The 24,023-nt window shown below is 37.6% G+C and overlaps 1 protein-coding gene across 8 annotated transcripts in view; it reads left to right on the top strand.

Moving 5' to 3' along the window:
* Positions 1-24,023, top strand: part of Abi2 (abl interactor 2) — a 69,908-nt gene that overhangs the window by 40,533 nt on the left and 5,352 nt on the right. For 2 of the 8 annotated variants that reach the window (XM_042667036.1, XM_042667040.1), the window contains exons 5-9: positions 465-611; positions 1,510-1,634; positions 7,020-7,178; positions 13,834-13,920; positions 21,067-21,240. In XM_042667036.1, the coding sequence (XP_042522970.1) occupies positions 465-611; positions 1,510-1,634; positions 7,020-7,178; positions 13,834-13,920; positions 21,067-21,240 (692 nt within the window). The remainder of the gene's footprint in view (positions 1-464; positions 612-1,509; positions 1,635-7,019; positions 7,179-13,833; positions 13,921-21,066; positions 21,241-24,023) is intronic. The other 6 variants (XM_042667037.1, XM_042667041.1, XM_042667038.1 and 3 more) reach the window with 3 other exon arrangements.

The following is a 24,023-nucleotide window of genomic DNA, read 5'->3' on the forward strand; positions in this document are numbered from 1 at the left end:
GAAATAAATTGTTACAGCTGTTATTGGATGTCTGTGGGATTTGTGAATACAAAATCCAAAATCGTTGTTTATATTTGAATATCTTTGGTTAGGAAGAGAAGGAAGAGGAAGAAAATTAGTGCATTCATGCAGTGCATTTGGGTGTTTTTGACATCACTAAAGTAATTCCAACTCTGCTAAGAAAGAGTAGAGTCTAGGAAACATTGGCTTCAATAGTAGAGAATTCTGTGTTCTCAAAAACTAAATAAACAAAATTGGCTTAGTACAGGGAAATGAGGTTGGAGAGTGAGAAATAACAGTATTCACCAGAACCCTGATGGTGGAGGAGAGATAGCAATTGGTAGCTGGGATAAGCCACATTTCCTATTTCTGATTACAAATTGTATTTCACTACTGGCAATTATTTGAATTGATTGCCCCGAAACCTGATTAATCACACGATACATCCGCTCTTCTTTTTGTAGGCGGCACTCCCCCTATCGCACACTGGAGCCAGTGCGTCCTCCAGTGGTACCAAATGATTACGTACCTAGCCCAACCCGTAATATGGCTCCCTCGCAGCAGAGCCCTGTGAGGACAGCTTCTGTGAATCAAAGAAATCGAACTTACAGGTATTTTCTCTACCTCAGCGCAAAACGTGATGGTTTAGAACCATATTTGTTCAGATAAATCTTTCTCATTTTCCAAGCGCTAAGTTCTAGTTCTTTTCCTCACTCTACTCTTCCAAACCTCATCTGATTCCACCCCTCCTCATGTTCTGATGCAACTGAGCAGTCAGGAAGCTAAAATGGAACAGGTATCTCCCAGTGCAAACTTTGCTACAAAAAAAGTTTAATTGATATAAAAAAATTATGGACCAGGTGTGGAAAGTTGAAAATACTTTTTTAGTGGAACTTTACAGATGAAAAACTACACAATAAAATACTGGGTTGAGATAGTCTATCAAGATAACATAAAATAATTTCTTCAGTTGAGTATTAAAACGAATATAAGAAGGTAGTATTCATTATTTTTTATGTGTTGTCCCAGTGTGTTTTACTTGTCTTTATTTTTTTCAGTTTCTTTTTTTTTTTTTTTGTCAGTCATGGGTCTTGAACTCTGGGCCTGGGCGCTGTCCCTCAGCTCTTCAGCTCAAGGCTAATGCTCTGCCTCTTGAGCCACAACGCCACTTCCAGTTTTCTGAGTGGTTTATTGGAGATAAGACTCTCATGGACTTTCCTGCCCGGGCTGGCTTTGAACCGTGATCCTCAGATCTCAGCCTCCTGAGTAGCTAGTATTACAGGCATGAGCCACCGGCGCCAGGCTCAATTTCTTTAATACCTCTTACTGAAAGCGGCCAAAGGAAGCTTGCAGAACTCAGCTAACAACTTGACTAACAAATTTGTATTTGAAATGGAAAGTATTTGAAACCTTTCCTGTGGCTAAGTTCATTTCAGAGAATGTTGGGAAATGCTGAGTGTATCTTACTCTCTATAAATTCTCAAATTTTATGGCTTTTTATTTCTTCAGCAGCAGTGGGAGTAGTGGAGGAAGCCATCCAAGCAGTCGGAGCAGCAGTCGAGAGAACAGTGGAAGTGGGAGTGTGGGGGTTCCTATTGCTGTGCCTACTCCATCTCCTCCCAGTGTCTTCCCAGGTAAAGTACTGACGGTTCCTTGTGTCTACTTCTCTTTTGTGAATTCCAGTGCAGATTGTAATTTAATTGTTGGGGGCTGTCTCTCCTACCTCCTCCTCCTTCTCCTGCTGTTCTTATTCCTCCTCCCCCTCTCCCTCCTTTTTTTTTTAAATATATTTTTTATTGTAAAGATACTGTACAGAAGGGTTACAGTTACATGAGCAAGGTAATGAGTCCATTTCCTATCGAACATTGTTACCTTCTCCTTTGTTTTTCCCTACCATCCCTTTTCTCCCCACCTCCTCCCTCCCTCCCAAGTTGTAAAGTTCATTTTCAGCATAGTGTTCCCTCCTTTTTTGTGTGCTGAGGATCAAATCTAAAGCCCCATGCAAGTAAGCTTTCTCCTTAATCAGGATTAAAAAATTCTTTTAGTACTCCATAAATATTGGGAAGGCTATAATTTGTTATTTTAGCCAAGTGCTATTTAAAATTTTGCTATTTTTATACTTCTCTATTACTTGAAATTATGGTTTTGGTGTTTTGAGGTTTCAGGTGCCATTTTTTGGTATGAATTTTAGATGTGTAATTGCTGCTAGTGTTGTTGACAGTGCATACATTTGGACATGGGCTAGGGGTCTGATAACATTGATGTGAGACTGGTAACCAAAGACAATCAAATGAAGTAGGCTTAAAAGTTACATTTAGTGAATTGTTAGAATTTGATTTTCTCTAAAATGGTACTCATTTTTTTCCCCCTCCAAAATAGGAAAATATGCTTATTTGATAGGAGGACATAGAAAATTTAAGTTTTGGGAAGTGGTGCTGTGACTCAAGTGGTAGAGTGCTAACACTGAGCAAAAAAGAAGCTCAGGGACAGTGCGCAAGCCCAGAGTTCAAGCCCCAGGACTGGCAAAAAGTTTAAATTATGGTCTGGAGACATGACTCAAGTGGTAGAACACCTACCTGGCAAGCATAAGGCTCTTGAGTTCAAATACCACTAATGGGAAAAAAGTTTAAATTTAGTTTTAAAAGCGTAACACAAAAGACATTAGAATACAATGTTATATATTTAAGGTGGCCATGGTGGTACATCCATGTAGTCCTATTAATAACTTGGCCAACATAGTGAGACCCTGTGTCAAGAAAGAAAAACTATTTTATCATGAAAAATATTTGAGTATGCATATGTGTTCTTGTGTGATAAGATATTTGTCTGACATATGGCTGTTTTCTGACTTGTAAAATTCAAACAGAGTGCTGATTTTTAGAAATGTATTATGCTTAGTTTTGCATACTATTTACAGAATGTTATGCTAAAAGTAACACACAGGGAGCTGTTGCTAGATTAGTAGTGTTCACATAAAAAGGAGGACTTGTTTATAATGAATTTAAAAATTTATACATTACTCTGAGCATCTTACATTGTTTGTTGCATATCTAATGTCCTTTAACATAAGCTTCATTCTTTTCTCAACTCTTCTTTTTTTTTTTTTTGGTTTTGTTTTGTTTTTGGCTATTGATAAACCCTGAATGTCTAACATTAAATACTCTAATGCCTGTTCTAATCCAGCCTAATGTGACTGCCTCATTAATGCTGCTTCTTACTCCTCTTTCCCCTTAGCCCCCGCTGGCTCTGCTGGCACTCCTCCCCTTCCTGCTACTTCTGCATCTGCCCCTACCCCTCTTGTTCCTGCTACTGTCCCCTCCTCTGCTGCCCCAGAAGCTGCTGCTGGGGGTGCCCAGACCCTTGCTGATGGCTTCACTTCTCCAACTCCCCCTGTTGTTTCTTCTAATCCCCCTACAGGTGAGTATTCACTGACAGGCAGATCCAGTCATCTGGCTATTCTTACCTGGAACTGCAACTTTATTTTACTTTTATTTTTTGTTTCTTGGGTTGGTTGTACATTGTATTAGATAGATAGATAGATAGATAGATAGATAGATAGATAGATAGATAGATAGATAGATAGATAGATAGATAGATAGATAGAATGTTCTAACTAGAAAGTGGTATGTGATCAGAGATTAGAATTTCTTGCGAATAGACATACCTTAAATTTCATTTATTAAAGGATTGTAAACTTAGTATTGAGTCACTAGAAATATTGTTATAGGTCAAGTAATTGACAAAAAGAATATTATTGAAAAAATGATATTGAAAGGGGTATTTTATAGAAATATTTCATGTAACAAATTAAGAGCCCTTGTACATCTCTTAGAATCTCCTAGCAGAATTGGAAACTCAAACAATGGATTTCTAAAGGATTTCAGGTTTATTTAAGTTAATTGTGTTTTAGTGTTTTAAAATTACAACCTAAAATGTGTTTCATGAGATAGGAGATAAAGACTCATTTGTTACAAACATTTAAATACTGATAAGTGGTTAAAGAGTTTTTATCTGTTCTAAAAATGTATATATGTATGTATGGACACATTACTCTAGTGTTTAGCTTGCCAGTAAAATACAGAGTGAATATTCACTTCTATAACCAGATACATTTTAAAAGACACTTTTAGCTAAATTGGATTTAGATGCTGTAGCTTTTATAATAGCAGTTACAACAAAAGCTTTCTGATATTAGAGGAAATGATTTTAGTTTTTCACCATTTAATATGATGTTTGCTGTTGGTCTGTCATATATAACCTTTATTATGTTGAGGTATGTTCCTTCTATTCCTAGCTTCTGTTGAAGGCTTTTTCTGCATCTTTTGATACGATCATGTGATTCTCGTCTCACTCTGCTAATAGGGTGTATTATGTTTATTGATTTATAGCTCTTGCATCTCTGGGATAAAACCCACTTGATCATGGTGTATAATTTTGTTGATTAGTTGTTGAATTCTGTTGTCAAATATTTTATTAAGGAGCTTTGTGTTCATACTCATTAGAGAGATTGGTCTGTAGTTCTCTTTTTCATTGGGTCCCTACCTGGTTTGGGGATGAGTATAATGGTGGCATCATAAAATGTATTTGGTAGTAATCCTTGCATTTCTTTTTTCTTTTTTTTTTTTTTTTTTTTTGGTCCAGTCGTGGGGCCTGAACTCTGGGCCTGGATGCTGTCCCTCAGCTCTTCAGCTCAAAGCTAGCGCTCTACCACTTGAGCCACAGCGCCACTTCCGGCTTTTTTCTTTTTGCTTATGTGGTGCTGAGGAATCGAACCCAGGGCCTCATGCATGCAAGGCAAGCGCTCTACCACTGAGCTACCTTCCCGGCCCCATTGCATTTCTATTTCATGGAAAAGTTTGGAAACTATAGGTGTTCATCTTTAAAGGTCTTACAGAATTCAGTTGTGAATCCAACATAACCTCAACTTTTTCTTGTTGGAAGTCTCTTTATTACTTCCTTGATCTCATTGTGTATTTTGAGTCTGTTTTAGTATTATGGGTCTTTTTGGTTCTGTTTAGGCAGCTTGTATATCTCTAGGAATTTATCTGTTTCTACCAGATTTTCCATCTTATTTGAGTATAGGGTTTGAAAGTAGTCCCTCATAATCTTGGATTTCTTAGATGTTTATTGTGATGTTTCCTTTGTCATCTCTAATTTGTTGATTTGAATCTCTTTTTTCCTTTTACTCATCAACTTAGCTAGGAGTTTTTCAGTTTTATTAATTTTTTCAAAGAGTTAGCTTTTTGTTTTGTTGATTCTATGTACAATTTTTTTTTAGTTTGTAATTCATTGATTTCTGCCATAATCTTTACTATCTTCTCCATTTGATAGTTTTGAGTTTCATTTGTTCCCATTTTTCTAGCAGCTCTCGCTGCATCCTGACGACGTCATTTCCTTGAGCTGTTTCTGTTTTCTGTATTCATGTATTTGGAATTACGAACTTGCCTCGTTTTCATTTTCATTCAATTGTAGGGACTTAACCTACAGTTGTGTAGGTTAAGTGTGTTGTTCAGTCTCCATATGTTTGAATATTTCCTGTAGTATCTTTTGCTGTTAAGATCTAGTTTAATTCCATTGTGATCAGATAGGATGCAGGGAGTTATCTCAATCCTTTTGTATTTGCTAAGGCTTGTTGAATGTTTTAGGATATGATCTACTTTGGAAAAGTTTCCATGGACTGCTGAGGAGAATTAGGTAGTTGTTGGATGAAGTACTCTGAAGATGTCTGTTAAGTCCATTTGAATTATGGTGTCATTTAATTCAAAGGCTTTTTCACTGATTTTTTGTTTGGTTGTCCTGTCGTTTGTTGAGAGTGGAAGTGTTAAAGTCTCCCACTATTATTGGAATCTATCAGTTTCTTTTAAGTCTAAGAGTGTTTGTTTAATGTGTTTAGGTGCCCCATTGTTTGGTCCATATATATATTGACCACTGTAATTTCCTCTTTGTGGATCATTGTTTCTACCTAGGTCTACTGGTAATTAGCCATAAGGTCTTATTCATTTATTTATATTGTAAAGGTGATACAGGGGGGTTATAATTACATAAGTCAGGTAATGAGTACATTTGTTTTTGAACAGTGTCACCTCTTTCCTCATTTTTTCCCAGTTTTTTCCCTCAGCCATAGGATTTTTTTAAAACTTAATTTGACCCCAAACAAAGCAGATATCTCATTAATATGTAGTGTCTCATGGTTTTGGATCAAGCTAACATATAACAGTTGAAAATTTAAACTGCATTTATAGAATTCATAATGGTGTTAATCGAATATTTTTTACTTGAAGATCCTAGGTTTGTGTTAGTTTAGATTTAATTAATAAAATGCCACGGATATATTTTTATCTAATGATTCAAATGAATAAATGTGTCATACAATAATTAAATAATTCTTTGATGCTTTGCAATATATTACTTTTCATCATGGTTACTTACATTTCTTAGCTGTCAGTGAATTAAGTTTAAACTTGAATGTATCAGACTTTATGCAGCAAAGTTTTTGGTTTTCATCCATATATAAGAACATTTAATTGTATGGTATATTTTGAGTGCTTTTATAATATTCAATGTATGACTCAATAATCCAAGTTTTATAAATTTATGGGGTTCCTGAAGAGCATCCTTAATTACATAAAATCATTTTATAATCACAGATAAAATGAAAAATTGTCTAAGATGAAAAATTGTCAAATATATTTTTCTTTTCACTCTTCTTTCTTCCTGTTTTTACTGCTTTTTTTCCTTTCCCCCTTTTTTTCCCTGTCCCCTAAGCCCTCCATCAGTTCCTCCTTTTCCCTTCCCATTTTGCTTCCCTTCCCTTCCTCCTCCTCCTGTCATGAATTTTAATGTGATGATTTTGTATCATAATGTTATAATTTTATAACTAGACAGTAACTGTTGTATTGTCTTTCAGATCACAACTAATGGGATAAACACTGTTACAGTGTGGGCAGTGTTTCGAAGCACTTTTTTGAATCTGAAATAATTTTCTTTTAATCATAGACTTATGTTCTGTACTTTTTCAGGTCATCCTGTTCAGTTCTACAGCATGAATAGGCCTGTCTCTCGTCATACTCCCCCAACAATAGGAGGTTCGCTGCCCTATAGACGCCCTCCTTCCATAACTTCACAAACTAGCCTTCAGAATCAGATGAACGGAGGACCTTTTTATAGTCAGAATCCAGGTTAGATTTTCATTTTGTGAATTGTACCTACTTGAATATCTTTAATTAAAAACTTTTAGTTATAATTAGCCCATAACAAGTGGTTAACACTATTTGTGGAATGATTAGAAGAATGAATATTAGACTGCTAATAATACTGTAACTAATATACCTCCCTCTACCTTTCCCCTTCTTTCCCTCTCCACTTCTTTCTCTTTCCCCTTCCCTCCATCCTTCCCTTTGTCACTGTCTCTCCCTTTGTCCTTCTCTCCTTCCACTCAATACATGATTTGTTTGTAAAGTTGTAGAACTTAATCTTTCTTTTTAAAAAAAAAATTATCTTTAAATTGTTGTACAAAGGAGTTGCCATTTGACAAAACGATTTGTGAATAGAATGTGTCTTGATTAGTGTCATCTTTTTCAACGTGCTCACTCATCCCTCCCAACTCACCCCTTCCCTCACTTAATTTTGTAATTTTTTCCTTGCTATTTTTAAACTTTTGACTGCACTCTCCCCATTTCTTCTCTTCATTTGTTTATATCCCTCTCCTTGGCGCCATCTCTCTCCTTTCAAGTACCATTTCCTGGTGTTCATTTTGTTGACCTTTGATTTAGCCTTTCTAAGAAATTATAGTGTTTGAGTTCTCTCCTGAATCAACCTTATTTCGGTTAATATGTTTTTGTGCACTTGTATATAGAACTTAACATTTCAAAACAATTCTTTTTGAATGCGTTATTGATTATTTGCTTTTAGTACCAGGGGTTGTAGGGTGATTTATGCCTGTAATCTCAGTTACTTGAGAGGCAGAGATGATCAGGAGGATGGTTTGAGGCTACCCTGTACAAAAATTAAACTGAGTATGGTAGTATACTTAGTATACATGTGGTATAGCTACCAGAGGGGAGAATTGGAGTCAGAGGCCTGGCCTTGGCATGAAACATGAGACCTTACCTGAAAAGTTAAATAAAAGAAATATATACTATCTTACTCAATTATTATACCAAACCTCTGAAGGAGAAACTGGGATTGGAGAAATGGCTCAACTGTAACAATTACAATAAATAATTCAATCTTATATACCCAACTAATCTGGCACATATTTAATCATTCATTCATTTATGTATTTATTTATCTGTGCCCATATTGGGGCTTGAACTCAGGGCCTGGGCGCTGTCCCTTAGGTTGTTTGCTCAAGGATAGCACTCTACCACTTAAGCCACAGCTCCTGTCTTGGGAGAAGGGAGTGCTTAATTGGAGATAAAAGTTTCTTGCACTCTCCTGCCCAGGCTGGCTTCAAACCACAGCTTGCAGATTTCAGCCTCAAGAAGTGAGTTAACAAGCCAGTGCCGCTTTTTTTGGTATAAATCTAGTAGCACTGGAATAACTTATAATTTGAGTTTGGGAAAGGAACAATGGGGGCATGTCTCAAGTGGTAAAACACCTGCCTACTAAGTGAGAGGTCTGCTCTGAGTTCAGATTTAGTACCACGAAAAGTAAAGTATAAAACATAATACCCAGTGTCTCGTGCTAAGTCCAAAGAACACAGTAATTATTTTCTGATGAGTAATTATTTTCTTTGAGTTCTCTCATTGTTTCTTTAGTCAGCCAAAGAATAAGGAATATCAATTTCTTATTTATCTTGCTAACAGTGGAGAGAGTTGTAGAAACACATAGGTTTAGTTATAAGTTATCAGTCTTTAAGTACAAATGTAAAGCACCTTGGTGGCAGAATATAGTACGCATATTTATGCATGTACATTTGCATACATAAGCCTAGTTTCGTAAGGCACAGGACATGTGGCACTCTAGGCACATAATCCTTTAGTACCTACATTTTTATCGATCAAAATTTCTTACAAAAGAGACTTTTTCCCTCTCTGATACTGCAACTTGAACTCAGCCTTTTTGCTTAACACTAGTTAGTGCCCACCGCTTGAGCCACAGATCCGTTTTCAGCCTTTTTCTTTTTTTGGTGATGGTTAATTGGATTTTTCTGCCCAGGCTGATTTAAGCTGTTAGCCTCACATCTTACCCTCCTGAGTAGCTAGATTACAGGCTTGAGCTGCCAGTGACTGACAGAAGAGGCTTTTAAAAAAATCCCACAAAAACCCAAATCAGCTGACGGCATGGATAAGAGATAGAGCACCAGCTTAGCAAGCTCAAAGGAGTTCAAATCCCTATATAATACACAAAAAACTGAGCTCATAAAGCAAAACATTGGTTCTAAGACAAGCGATTTCAGTTAAATGAGCTAGAGAAATTTACCAAGAGAAATGTTAGGTAGGCTGAACCTGTTGAAAGTGTTCAAATGACTGAAATAGTGATGCTGCAAAAGAAAAGCTATATCATGTATTATTCTCCCAATGATGAATGAAGTGATAACATTACCTTAAACCTCCAGAAGAATAAAGATGTGATTAGACCTTAGCAAATTATCAGTAAGGAATGCAGCAAGAAGCTGTTTTGAATCCTATTTCAGACAGTCTTTAGGATTTTTACAGCAAGCTTACTTTAAAAAATACAAAACAAGAAAACAACTGAAAAGTGTAAATACAGTCTCAGGTGAACCAAATAAACCTCTTCCACTATTCACAAATTACGCTGTTTTTTTTTTTTTTAAGTTAAATTTTTTTTTTTTTATTAATGAGTTGTGCAGAAGGGTTTCAATTCCCTATTAAGCTTTGTAACTGTGTCTTCATTTGCTAGTTTGTCTTGGCATAACATCATATAGTGAGTTTTTCTTTTTTGAAAGAATAACAGAAAAGCTGGGTGTCGGTGGCTCACGCCTATAACCCTAGCTACTCAGGAGGCTGAGATCTGAGGATTGCAGTTCAAAGCCAGTCCAGGCAGGAAAGTCTGTGAGACTCTTATCTCCAATAAACCACTAGAAAACCAGAAGTGGTGCTGTGGCTTAAGCAGTAGAGCGCTCGCCTTGAGCTGAAGAGCGCAGGGACAGCACCCAAGCCCAGAGTTCAAGCCCCACAACCGACAAAAAAAGCAAACCAAAAAAAAAAGAACAGAAAAGATCCAGATTTTCAAAATTTCTTGAACTAGATAGTAATAATTATTTGGTAATTACCATTGTGTCATTTAAAAAATATCTTCTTACTGATTACTGGAGTTCTCTTTTAAATCTCCCTGTTTTCAATCGCTATTCAATTTTACCCAACTCTTAAACTGCTTGCATTATTTTTTCCTGTGGATATAAGATACAAGCATCTAACTTCACAATGGTGATCCTAAATTTATTTTTCAGCCTCTCAAGGTGATGTTCTTTAATGTTTTAGAAGTAGTAATGTTTACTTTGTCTAGTTTTCTTAGAATATTTTAAAAGACTTATAAAAATAATATGTAAAAGTCTAGCTTACTTTTTTAAACTCTTGGGACATGAAGTACTAACTCTAAAAGTTTACTCAAGCTTCAGAGGACTGTATAAAAAAACAGGAACATTATGTTGGGAGTCTGTCCTGGGTGCACTCATCCCCTGAGCTTGGCTTGCTCAGAAAGCCTTTTACTGTTTGTATCCAAATGTTGCTTTGTTATGAATTTTCATTGTATTTCAGGATCTTTGTAAAAACTCCAGTCATCTGGTGAGCTTATCTTTTCAGATTAACTCCATTATTGTATGTTATGAAAATAATTTAATTGAATCCAAATTTGGGAAATGTTTGGTGGTATGAAGTTATGGTCTTGTCATATGAGGAACAAGATATCTTGGCTAAATAATGAAACAAAACTTTATAAAATTACTTTCCATTTTTTTGTTGCCATTGTTCTAGGGATGGAACCCAGGGCCTTAGGCATACTAAGCCCATATTCTAACTAGTGAGCTATATGGCTTTATACTTCCTATTCTTTCCTATTCACAAGACACCTAGGACTAGAATTACTGACTAGTTCTAGTATTTGCATAAAGATCCTTCTTTCTCCCAGAAAATAGTTCGTTTTCAGCTCTACTCTAAGGAAGGTAAATCTAGTCTGAAATAGACTTTTAGCTGGGCACTGGAGGCTAACACCTAGAATCTAGTTATCAGGCTGAGAACTGAGAATTGCAATTCAAAGCTTATCAAGGCAAAAAAGTCTGTAAAGACTCTTGCCTTCAGTTAATTAGCAAAAATTTGGAACTGGAGGTTTCGTTCAAGTTGTAGAGCATCAGAGAAAAAGTCAAGCAAGAGCATGAGAATCTGAGTATTAACACCCCCAACCCCCTACCCCTACTCTGAGTAGAATTTTATGTTTGGTTTACAGGCATTCTGGTCAAATTGAAGATTTGTTGTGGGCAAAAAAATCTAGAATATTGAGTGACTTAATTTTTGAAAATGCTGTAAGAGTAGATTTGAAAATAATCTTCTTCTAAAATAATTCTATTTACAGAAGATATGGGATTGCTTTTTTCTCTTTTTGCTTTTGATGCACTCCTTAAAAGCACGGTGGTCTCACATCTAGGAGGAAGTAAGGCATACTCATTCATCTTTTAAAAATAATAAACTCACCTATCATAAAAAGACTACTGTCAAATTACTGATCTCTTTTTGTTCAAGTATTTTTATCTGGTAGAGAAAGATTGACTAAAGTGGGAAGTTTCCTACTGTATTGTTACAAAGAAGTTTGGGGTGTATGCTAACAGAAGAGGAGCATTTCATCATCTTTGATGTGAATTTGCACCTAATCTCTTTTTTTAGGGCTTGCTGACTTTGTCTATTTTGTTTGAGCTCCCTTCTCTGTTCCTTGTCTTCTGTTTCTTCTGTGTATTAGAAACAGGGTATTGTGAACACATCGACGATTGTTCCAAGACCCCATAAATCAAGAATTTACTTCCAAGAAGTGTGACTTTAAGGAAAACTCTTAAGTAAAGGTATTTCTTAAAGAAAGAAACTATTTTCTGAGGCTATACTTTGTATCCCTTACATCTAGATATTGTTCAAGATTATCTCTTTGGCTTTTCTCTGGGCAATTTGTGTTTTCCCTGAATCTATCTACAGTATCAATTATTATATATCTACTACTGATTTCTGACTTTATGCCTCTTGATTTTTCACATAAACTCAACCCATATTTTTCAGTTGCCTCCTAAATATGTGCTTGTTATGTTACTATAGTACTATCTCTTCCCAACATGTTTACTGAGGTATTTGCCTATGAAGGCTTTGTAGGTAGTTTATGACTTCTTCATTTTTGTAGTTACAAAGGCTAAAAATCTAAGAATCATACTTGCCTTATTGCTGTCCTTTCTGAGTAGCCAAAACATAAGTTACCACGTACTCTTTCTCCACACAATTACTAAATACTCTTCTTCTGTTTTTAGAAATTATGTTGATTGTGTGGCTTGGCCTGGGATTAGGCTTTCTGCATCTATAGTACTTTTTTTTCCCCCTCTATTTATCTTTTGAAACATTTTTTGAAGTAAGTTATGTTTCTTTCACTCGCAGTTACCAATTAGGTTCAAAGTAGTTAACTTGATTTACTACCCAGACAAAAAAAAGTAGCTGATCAGGTCTTTTTCTACTACATCCATCCATCATCCTGGAGTTTCACTTTTCAGGGAATCTTATGCTAGTCATGGCACCATTTCTGGAAGCTTGTGAACTTTTGTGCTGTTTCATGATTCTAAGTCTCTGCCCTCAGTTCCCTCAGCTTATCTTTTCAACTCCTGTTGAAATTGAAGGTGGTAAAGGCATTCTGTCTTTGAGAAGATGCATTTAATACATTATACCCATTCTAAAGGAAACTAACTCTAAAAGTAATCTTGTTTAATTGTTGAGGTAGCTAGGTTTTTTTTTTTTGCATTGTGCAACATTTGTTGAAGTTTTACTCTAGTGCTAGGCTCTGTACCAGGTGTTTGAGGGAAAGTGATAAACATCTTGGGGAGAATTCATCTCAGTCTCCTCAGAGTGACTTCAGTGAGGCAGGCAGTCCTCTGTCTCCTCAGGGAGGAAATATATCAATGACTTGGGATTATAAAAAACTGTACTCACAGCACCTGATTCTCAGCAATAGGTTTTGATGTTGGTCTCTTAGCAGAATAATTGCCACTTAGTATTTGTTTAATGAAGAATCAGTTAGCATATTGAAATATTTTTTTAAAAAAACCTGAATTTAGGTATTAACAAACATATCAACTTTTAAGCTTCAAGGTAAAATTCAGAGAACCAAATTATTCATGGCAGTTTGCAGAAAATTTTCTTTGAAGAGGTTTTTATAAATATGAAGAAAAATCAATTGCCATTATTAGAGTAAATCTGTATGTGATAAGTGCTTCAATTTGTAATTTTTTTTAGAACATAATAAAACTTCTCTAATACTTTGTTTTGTGTGTTAATAAGTTATCTCTGGCTCGGAAGGTGGCTCAGTGGTAGAGTGCTTGCCTTGCATGCATGAGGCCCTGGGTTTGATTCCTCAGCACCACATAAGCAGAAAAAGCTGTGGCTCAACTAATAGAGTGCTCGCCTTGAGCTGAAGAGCTGAGGGACAGCACCCAGGCCCAGAGTTCAGGCCCCATGGCTGACCAAAAAAAAAAAAAAAAGAGTTATCCCCTGGAAAGGGTATCCTTAAGACAGCATATAAAATATGGAGTGGTTTTCTTCCTTTGTATGTTCTCATTTATTGTATTATCCTTTCCCTTTTTAAGTAACTCTCCCTTACCCCTTATCCTCCACACCTTTTTTGTTTTTGCAGTATCTCTTGCTCCTCCTCCTCCCTCCATCCTTCAGGTAACTCCTCAGTTACCTTTAATGGGATTTGTGGCCAGAGTCCAAGAAAATAGTAAGTTATGTCTTCTTTATGCTGTAGATCAGATTATAGGCATAAAATGTTGTTTATTTATGGTTGACTAGTCATTCACGCAGTGATATTTCACGTATTTGGGTATTATAAGTCACTGTATGAATGGCCAGTGGGGATGATAAAATAATGAAAATGAAATTTTCTACTTTCAAATGGCTTCAGTAGCAGCTGGTAGTTGTAGTTCAGTGGTAGAACACATGCTCAGCATAGAGGCTCTGGGTTTTTATTCCAGCACTGAAACAAACAAAAAGTGCAGTAAGGATAAGACAGTAATCTAGAGTTATACACATATAAGGAAAGAAAGCTCACATGAAGCTGAAAAGATAGTGTAATTAGCAGATATCCACAAAAATCTAGAGTAGGTAGTAGTATAGATTTCTCTCATGAGAGTTGTAGAAGTTTGTATATAGTTCTTTCTTCCAATCTCATGATTCCAAGTACAAAAACAGCCATGTTATAATAGGTGCCAGAGGACCAGGCTGACAGTTTGTCTCCCAAGTGGCTTCTCAGATGGACAATGAATTTACTTTGACTTGTGATCTCGTGTTGAATCATGTGTATTCAGATAACTAATTTTATTGGCACATTGAGTCTCCTAAGGAAGCTCTGGAGACTTGTTTTCCTAAATGTCAGTGAGGAATTGCTGTCATGGAAACCAGTGAAGATAGTCCCTTTGATAGGTGAATTCTCCTGTAAGCATTCTATATAAGGCATGGCATTATGATTAGAAGAGTGCATGATAGTCACAGACACAAATTTGAATTGCTTGGATCCACTTATGCATAATTTTTTTGAGATTCATGATGACCTAAAAATTCATACTAAAAAAGAAGCTGGGCGCTGGGGCTCATATCTATAATGCTAGCTATTCAGGAGGCTGAGATCTGAGAGTTAGTTTGAAGCCAGGTTGGGCAGGAAAGTCTATGAAAATCTTTATCTCCAATGAACTACCTCCCCCCCCCAAAAAAACTGCAGGAAGTAGAACTCTTGGCTTAAGTGGTAGAGCGATAGCCTTGAGCAAAAGAAGCTCAGAGACAGCACCTATGCTTGAGTTCCAGCCCCAGAACCAGTAAAAAGAGAAAGGGACAGAGAGATAAGAGAGAGACACAGAAAAAACAATGAAAAAGAAAAAGGTAATGTTATAAATACATAAATGCTTATTATAATTTATTCTCATAAAATATGGTACAATATGGTATAAATTTTGTGAAAACTAGGCTTATATAAACACAGGCTAGGGCTGGGAATGTGGCTTAGTTGGTAGAGTGCTTGCCTAGCGTGCATGAAGCCCTGGGTTTGATTCCACAGTACCACATACACAGAAAAAGCCTGAAGTGGCACTGTGGCTCAAGTGGTAGCCTTGAGCAAAAGAAGCTCAAGGACAGTGCCTAGGTTCTGAGCTCAAGCCCCAGGACTGGCAAAAAACAACAAACACAGACTGTACATGGAATCATTTTCACTGGAAAGAAATGTAAACAAGTATAAGGATGCAGCATTATTACTGCATAAAAGCTATAGTAATTTTTTAAACATCTCCTTTGCTATTATTGAGCTTTCAAGTGTTCTGAATATTATCTGCTTTAAACCTGGTGTTTGGCTAATCATGTGTGAGCAGTTTGTTACTCTAGTAAATTATATATTGCTGTAAAAAGTAATCCCAGCTAATTGGAAGGTGAAGTTAGGGTGGATGTTCGTTTAAGGTGAGGCCAGGCAAAAAGTTGAGAACCCATTGTAACAAATAAGCTGCGTGTGGTGGCACATAAACGTTATCCCAGTTTCACTGGAGGCATGAGACCCTGCTTGAATAATAACTAAAGGAAAATAGAGAAAAGGCATAAGGTTATGTCTCAAGTGATGAGTATCTGCCTAGCAAGCACAAGACAGTTCAGACCCAGGGAAGGAAGGAAGGAAGGAAGGGAGGGAGGGAGGGAGGGAGGGAGGGATCTAGAGCTGAAGATAAGCAGTGGTAGAACACTTGAAGGAAGGAAAGAAGGAAGGTAGGAAGGAAGGTAGGAAGGAAGGAAGGAAGGAAGCGATCTAGAGCTGAAGATAAGCAGTGGTAGAACACTTGTCCAGCACGGTACAAAGCCCTAGGTTCTATCCCTGGCATCCCCAGCTCCCCCACTGAAAGGCTCAAAAGTGTGCCTAAAGTTATAGTCAGACTTTTGGTTGCTGTGAGGAGAGGTGAGATGTTCAACAGAACTATGTCTTAAGATTTATTGTCATCAGCACAGATGTGTACATCTCATAAAAATGATGGTGTCACTGATGGGAAAGAAACATTAGCAATTTGTTGCTTAAGGCTCTTTAGAAATGGGCACTGGTAGTAGTGGAATGTGCTCTGTGAGAGCAGGACTTGGCTGCTCTCCTTAGCACTTAGAAAAGTATCTGACACATAGTAGGCACTTTTGGTCCAACCTTTTTTGTTGGACCAACAAAATGTAAACGTTCTCCCAAGATGTGTTTGTGGCAGGCCCTGGTTGCTTATACCTGTAATCCTAGCTACTCAGTAGGCTGAGATCTGAGGATGGCAGTTTTAATCCATTCCATGCAGAAAAGACTGTGAGACTTTTATCCCCAATTAACGAACAAAAAGCCAGAAGTGGCAGTGTGGTTCAGTAGTGGAGAAGCCTGCTCAAGCATACAAATCTGAGACATTAATCTCCAGTAAACTACCAGAAAGCTGGAATTGGAGTACTGGCTCAATTGGTAGACTCACAGACATGAGCTAAAAAGACAAGTGAGAGCATGAAGCCCCGACTTTAAGTTCCAGTGTTAGTATTGGGGGGTGGGGGTGGGAGGAAATTTTCTATATTAACTGGTTATAATCCCATGTTACTGCTCTGAGGGCTCAGTGTCACTTCCAGATGCCTTTGACTTTTCTGTTTGATGATTTTTTTTCTTTAAAAAGTCTATTTTATCTACATCTGTTTATTGGAAGGTACCCTATGAATAACTGTAATACTTGTGATCCTATGACTTCTTAAGATGTTCGGTTAAAGAGCTATTTTCCTATGTGATTAGGTAGATTTCTTCTTTTTTTAAATCACCATGCTGAATTCTGTTTATCAGGTAGCAGATATGACCTACATTCAGAGAATGGTGAGATTACTTTAGCCACACCACAGGGCTGGACAAAGCATGTTGCCATTTTCTCATCTCACTTGGAAGCTGGTTTAGCAAAGTTATCTTCTAATTAACTCTGTGGCTTCCATCTTTTCCAGATGACCGCTCATGTGACCGCTGGTCTCTGGCTAGCGCTGCAGCTCATCAAACACCTTCCCTAACTTTGGGAGTCTCAGGCTTCACCACACCTTACTCTCACTAGGTTTCTTCTGTTGTACCAACAAAAACCTCTGTGAGCTGACAAATAAGGGTTTGGGGCTTAACTAATCTTATTTCCCTCATTTCTCAGAAGCTAAAGGCCCTTCACAAATCTTAAGATTCTTATGACCCTCTCCCCCTTTGCTTAGAGGTTCTGGCGCTTGCGTTGACCCCTTAGCTTCTAGAACCCTAAGAAGCTGGCTATCCTTGCCCCTTCCTGTTGCCCTGCCAGAGCTCACAAACCTGTAGGATTCTTAGCAGTTGGGAGGAGGTCTCTGAGACCCCCAAGCAACTCTAGGGTCTAAACTTGAGGGGTCCTTGCATCTTAGATTACGCTGTTTGAGGCCCTCTGTTCTTTTGGTTTGTGCATGGTTTTCCCATGCTAGCTCAGGGAGAAAATGCCCTGTCAGCAAGATTCAGCTGGCCCAGCATGTATGTGTTCAGGACAGCCACTGCGTGACCTTTGTTAGCCAGCCAGATTAGATGTGGGAGAAAAGATCATTGTTTCTTGCTCTTTAAAAATGTTTCTACAAACCGAGTGCCAGTGGCTCAAGCCTATAGATCCTAGCTACTCAGGAGGCTGAGATATGAGGATCACAGTTTGAAACGAGCCTTGGCAAGAAAGTCTAGGAGACTGTTATGACCAGCACTCCCCCAAAAAATTAAAAATTAAAAAAAGAATTCTGCAGCATTGAAAAGGCAAACCAAGTATAAAAGAATTTAAAGTACCAAAATTGAAGAGCTTCTAATTTGGTTCCATTTTATGTTCCAATGTAAAAGGAAAATTGAAACATTATAGTAAGAAAAACCTTCTGTCATCACAAATTAATTAATCTATAATTAATTGATTAATGAAGTGAATTGCTTGAACATGGGTCTTGGAGAATTCTACCATTGTTCTGTGACATGATGTCACTCATTATGAAGAAATATTTTAAGCAGCCTCTGGAGTACAGGCAAGATCTTGAAAATAACATTCACTAATCCATCAGTTTGTATAGAAACTAAAAAGTTACTGTATTTGTAAAAAACAGAACTTGAAAGCTAGATACTATTATGAAGTAGGGTGCCATTATTACTGCTATTTTTGATTGTGAAAATACCGTACAGAGGAGTTAAATTACATGAGCAAGGTAATGAGTACATTTTTATCAAGCATTGTTGCCTCCTCCTTTGTTTCCCCTTCCCATCCCTGCCCATCCCCCCCCTCAGGGTGCCATTATTTTTCACCAGGCTTTAGTGAAAGTAGCAATTATTGTAGAAATACCAAAATATTTCATGAATATATCTCTGGAAATACTGTTTTGATGTTAGTGAAGTATATGACTCACCAATTCCTTTAGAGATGTCTTTATATATGGTTGTAAAACATTGCCTATATTTTTAATTGCCTATATATTTTAATTGCCTATATATTAGTTCAGACACCCTACGACATTTGATTGCCTTTTGGGGATCCTCTAGTCTCCCTTCCTCTCTTCTCTTGTATGTGTATGTGTGAGTTTTGGTATTAGAGCTTGAACTTGGCTCAGTGCTTTTACTTGGCTTGCTTGCTCAAGCTGGCACTTTTCCACTTGAACCATGCCTCAAGTCCAGCATTTTGTGGATTAATTGGAGATGGGAGTTTCAGGCTTTTCTGCCCTTGCTGGCTTAGGACCATGATTCTCCAGGTCAGCCTCCTGATTAGCTAGGGTTATGGACATGGGTCACCAGTGCTCAGTTCTCCAGCCCTTTAAATTTTGGTTATTTTTAAATGTTAAATATAACTTTATGTTGTTACTATTAAGGTGTTTACAGAGGGGTTACTATTTCATAAGTCAGGTAATAAGTCCGTTTCTCTTTTTGGACAATGTCATCCCTTCGGTTTCCCGTTTCTCCCTCTGACCCTGCTCACAAGTTACACAGTTCATTTTCCACATAATATGTACTGAATAGCATGATTATCTTTGTTCATCCTTCCTCCTTTCCTTTTTGCTCCCCCTTTGCCCTCCCTAAAAAGAAAAAGAAAATCCTCCAAATCACCACCACCACCAATAAAAACCCATGTTTCCATTTCCTAGAATCCATTTAAATGAATGGTATATTTTGGTTATTTTTGAGTTGGGTATTGCTTTATGCCTGGGTTCTGAGCTGCCATTCCTGCTTGTGTTTCCCGGTGTTGCTGGGATGGCAGATCCCCCCAGTTGTGCTCAGCCATTGTTCTTCCCCTGTATCTATACCACCATGCCCAGCACTTAGTTGAGATGGTGTCTCTCAAACTTTTATTTTTATTTTTGTAGCACTAGGAATTTCAATTCCAGGCCTCACGCTTGCTGGGCTGGGATACTGCTGAGCCTTTCCTCAAGCTCTGTTTTTCCTTGGCTGTTTCTGTGATGGATCTGTTTCCTACCTGTGGCTTGCCTGAGCCTTGGTCCACCTTCCATAGACTAGGTCATGACAGAGAGCACAGGCGTATGGCACCCTGTCCAGCTTCCCTTCTGTGGAGGGAAGACTTTCCTCTGGACTGTTCTGGAACCACAAGCCTTCCAATCTCAGCCTCCTGTGTAGTTTGGAATGACCAGACACACACAACTGTGCCCTCCTATGGATTGAGAAGGGGACTTGATAACTTTTCTGTCCAGGCTGACCTCAAACTGTGATGCTTCTGTTCTCAGCTTCCCAAATAGCTAGGATCACAGATTTGAGCCACCAGTGCCTGGCTTCTTGTGAACTTCTTAATGCCTAGGCTGGCTTTGAACCATGATCCCCTGTGGGATCCCAAGTGGCTTCCTTCTTTTTGTATAAGATGTGCTGTGGCTGATTTTAGAGATATTAGAAAGATGTATACATTCAGACTAATGCTCCTGTTTAGTACTTACTTTAGTTAGTACTTTAGTGCTTGTTTTATTTTGCTTTGTTTTTGGGTTTTTATCTGACATGAAATATCCATCTCATACCATATTGACTCCTAGTCATTAACTCTTCCTTATCCTCAGGTCTAAGAGATCCGTTCCTAACCACATAGGAGATTCATTCTATGCTTCATATTCCATTGCATCTTACCACACTTATTCTGCGTAATTGTAAATGGAAGTTTGGCTATCCATTTTTTTTTTTTGTCTTTTGTCCACTGCTCTTTTCTCAAGGCTGAACATAGACTCTTAGTTGATTTTTATAGAATGAATCATAGTGAAACATAACCTTAATGTTATTAACTATCAAATTCTGTATTACAGTTTTAAAGGTAACAGACATAACCACTCAGGGTCTTTCTCTGCTTACTGCTGTAGAACTATTAAATCTTGAAGCCCATTTTCACATCTTTAAAATTAGAATCAACAGGAAAGTAAGTAGGTTGTTGAAATTTTACTATTCCCTGGACTTGAAATTGTTATAAATGAAATATCCATATTATTAATATTTCTCATATTGCCTTGAACACAGTATAAAGCTTAAATGTATGTTATACTGATTTATTTGAAAAGATTGTTAACATAAAAAGGTTCCAGAGCTGGAAGTGGAAGTGTGGCTCAAGTAGTAGAGCACCTGCCTTGAACTAAAAAAACCAAGTGAAAACATGAGGCACTGAGTTCAAGCCCCAAAGAGGAAAAAAAAGTTGCGGAGTCCTAGTCCACAGTAATGATTTCAGTAAATATTCAACCCTTATCAGTACTAAGTAAAATGGTGAAAGAAAGCCATGCTTAGAGGTACAGCACATTCATGTATTTGATACGGAACACTCAGCTTTTAAAAGATTATATTCAAGTATTGGTTTGCATTTCATGACTCTGAAGCTGAGGTAAAAAATACTGTTACTTTTAGTTTCAGATACACCACCTCCACCGCCACCTGTGGAAGAGCCAGTCTTTGATGAATCTCCTCCTCCCCCTCCCCCTCCAGAAGATTATGAGGAGGAGGAGGCAGCTGTGGTTGAGTACAGTGATCCTTATGCTGAAGAGGACCCGCCATGGGCTCCAAGGTCTTACTTGGAAAAAGGTAAGTTCAGGAGTTAACTGGAGTAGTGGGAAAATAAGTATACATAGAAATGAAATTGGCTGGTACTAAAGAGAGAATCTTTTTTGTTGTTGTTGGTCTTGGGCTACTTGTACCGAGGCCTGGGCGCTGTCCCTGAGCTTTTTCACTCAAGGCTAGCACTTTACCACTTTGAGCCATCGCTCCACTTCTGGTTTTCAGGTGGTTAATTGGAAATAAGAATCTCATGGCCTTTCCTCTCTGGGCTGGCTTTGAACCACAATCCTCAGATCTTAGCTTCCTGAGTAGCCAGGAATATAGGCTTGAGCTACCAATGTCCAGCTAAAGAGATAATTTTGTTTATTCTTTTTACTGATAGGTAAACTTTTATTTATTTGTGTCTTCCACTGAATTTTGGTGATATAATTTGCAAGGTTTATGATTTTGAAAATCATGGTAGTAAAATTGTGTGTAATTTTATTTAAGTTATGGTTATCTGTTGTCTATTGAACTTGAATTTTACAAATGAGTTGTATAAGACAAAAATCACAAAAGGCTTTTCTGCTTCCTCAAGGTCGTGTACAAATGAGTAAGATTCATTCCTCATGGATGACAGGCTAGTTTCCTCATTGGCTGTGTTGGCCAGTGGCTGCCCACACTTTTGCATCACATGGGCCTCCTGATAAAAGACGCTTATACTTTATACTGTATCTAAGAAATCCACTTGAAATGTAAAGACAATTTTGAGTAAAAGAAAAAGAATAAGAGAGCTGTATTGACTATATTAATGTGAAAGTATATTCAGAGCCAGGAATATCATCTGTAGTAAAGATCGATATTTTGTAAGGATAATTAAATTATTTCACTAAATAGGATATAATAATTATATATATATATATACTGAATCTTTGGTAGTGGGCATAGGCCTCAGACCTGTAATTCCAGCTATTCAGGAGCCAGTAATTAGGATTGTGGTTTGAGGCCAGCCCTGGTGCAAAGTTAGTGTGACCCTCAACTCAATCAGCAGGCTGGGTGTGGTAGTGCACGCTTGTGGTTGGTAGGAAGAGGATTACAGTTTGATGTTAGTCCTGAGCCAAAACATAAGACACTACCTAAACTAAACCAAAGAAGGGCTGGGGTTTTGGCTCAAGTAGTAGAGCATCTCCTAGAAAGCACCAGGCCCCAAGTTCAAAACTCCAGAACCATTAAATTAAAAAAAAAACTTCTATGCAAAAATAGAAAAACCTGACATTCTTGTCTACATTTTTGGACAGAAGAAATAGGAGATAGCGGGCTGGGAAGGTGGCTCAGTGGTAGAGCACTTGCCTTGCATGCTCGAGGCCCTGGGTTCAATTCCTCAACACCACATGAGAAAAAAAAGCTGGAAGTGGCACTGTGGCTCAAGTGGTAGAGTGCTAGCCTTGAGCTGAAGAGCTGAGGGACAGCGCCCAGACCCAGAGTTCAGGCTCCACGACTGGACCCAAAAAAAAAAAGAAGAAATAGGAGATAATGGCCAGCGGTATAGCTCAGTGACAGAGTGTTTTCCTAGAATGTACAAGGACCCTTATTGGAATAAAAAGAATAGGAAAGTTAAGTATGTACTGTAAATCAGAAAGTGTGATAGTTGTGATTTGAATGATAGAATATTATCCTAACCATTATCCTAAGCTTAAGTGCTGGGATTTGCCAGATTCTTGTGTTACAGTATTTGCTTGCATTACATTCTTCTTGGTGAATTTCTGTCTGTGCCATTTCACCTCCCTTCCTTTTTATCAAGTCATCTGTTCTTCTGCATCTCCAGCTCATCTGTGTTTCTTTTACCTAGATGTATGAATAATTTGTGATAAATGTCAGGTAACATTTCTGTCCTCACAAGATAGTCTCTTCCCTGTGTTTTCCTCTGTTCCTCTAAGTCAGCATGGCTGCTCTATTGATAATAAAAAATGAATAATGATCTAGTGCCAGTGGCTCACACCTGCAATCATAGTTCCTCAGGAGTCTGAGACCTGGAGGATTGAGATTTGAAGCCATCCAGGGAGAAAAAGGCTACAAGACTTCATCTCCAGACTGGGTGTGGTCAAGTGAGAACACAAGGCCCTGAGTTCAAGCACTGGTGATAGTAATTACCCCCCCCCCCAAAAAAAAATCTCTATACTGTGTGATCAGTGATTTAGGGAAGGTAAGAGGAGTGATAATAATAGAAACAGGAGAAAATATAGTTAAGGAAGATGTCACAGGTAATCAGTGCTGAACACTGCATGAAGGTCATTGAAGAACAGAATGAGGAGACTGGATCTCAAAATTAGAACCTTTTCTTCAGTGGTCACCTTTCAGTGACAGTTACTTCAGAATGGTGGACAGAAACAGTATGATTGCGTGAACTAAGCAGTATCATTTTAATAGAAATAGCATTCCTATTAGGTTCTGGAAAGTCTGTTAATTCCCACTGTATTGTTAAGCAGTTTAACATACTCTTCACTGATAATGTCTGAGTTAGCCTTGTTCTATCTGATGTCAGATCACACACCAGTTCCAAACTATGTTAAGTGGGATTTTACTATTCAGGATAAGCATTGCTTTTCCCATGTAAATCATCTCATTTCAGAACATGACTTAATAAGGAGTATATTGAGATAGATAATCTTACTTATGTTCTGATTTTCTACCAATTTACTGTACTTAATTCCTAGGTACATGCTCTACAGTATTTGGTAGTCATTCTTTTTTAGCTCCTACTAGTCACCTCTATATATCACTTTTCATTTTAGTTTGGTATCATCTCAGTTTTTTTCCCCCAGTGTATATTT

This window comes from Dipodomys spectabilis, unplaced genomic scaffold (genome assembly GCF_019054845.1).
Source record: "Dipodomys spectabilis isolate Male_0828 unplaced genomic scaffold, ASM1905484v1 ptg000373l, whole genome shotgun sequence".
In the NCBI taxonomy this organism is placed as follows: Eukaryota; Metazoa; Chordata; class Mammalia; order Rodentia; family Heteromyidae; genus Dipodomys; species Dipodomys spectabilis.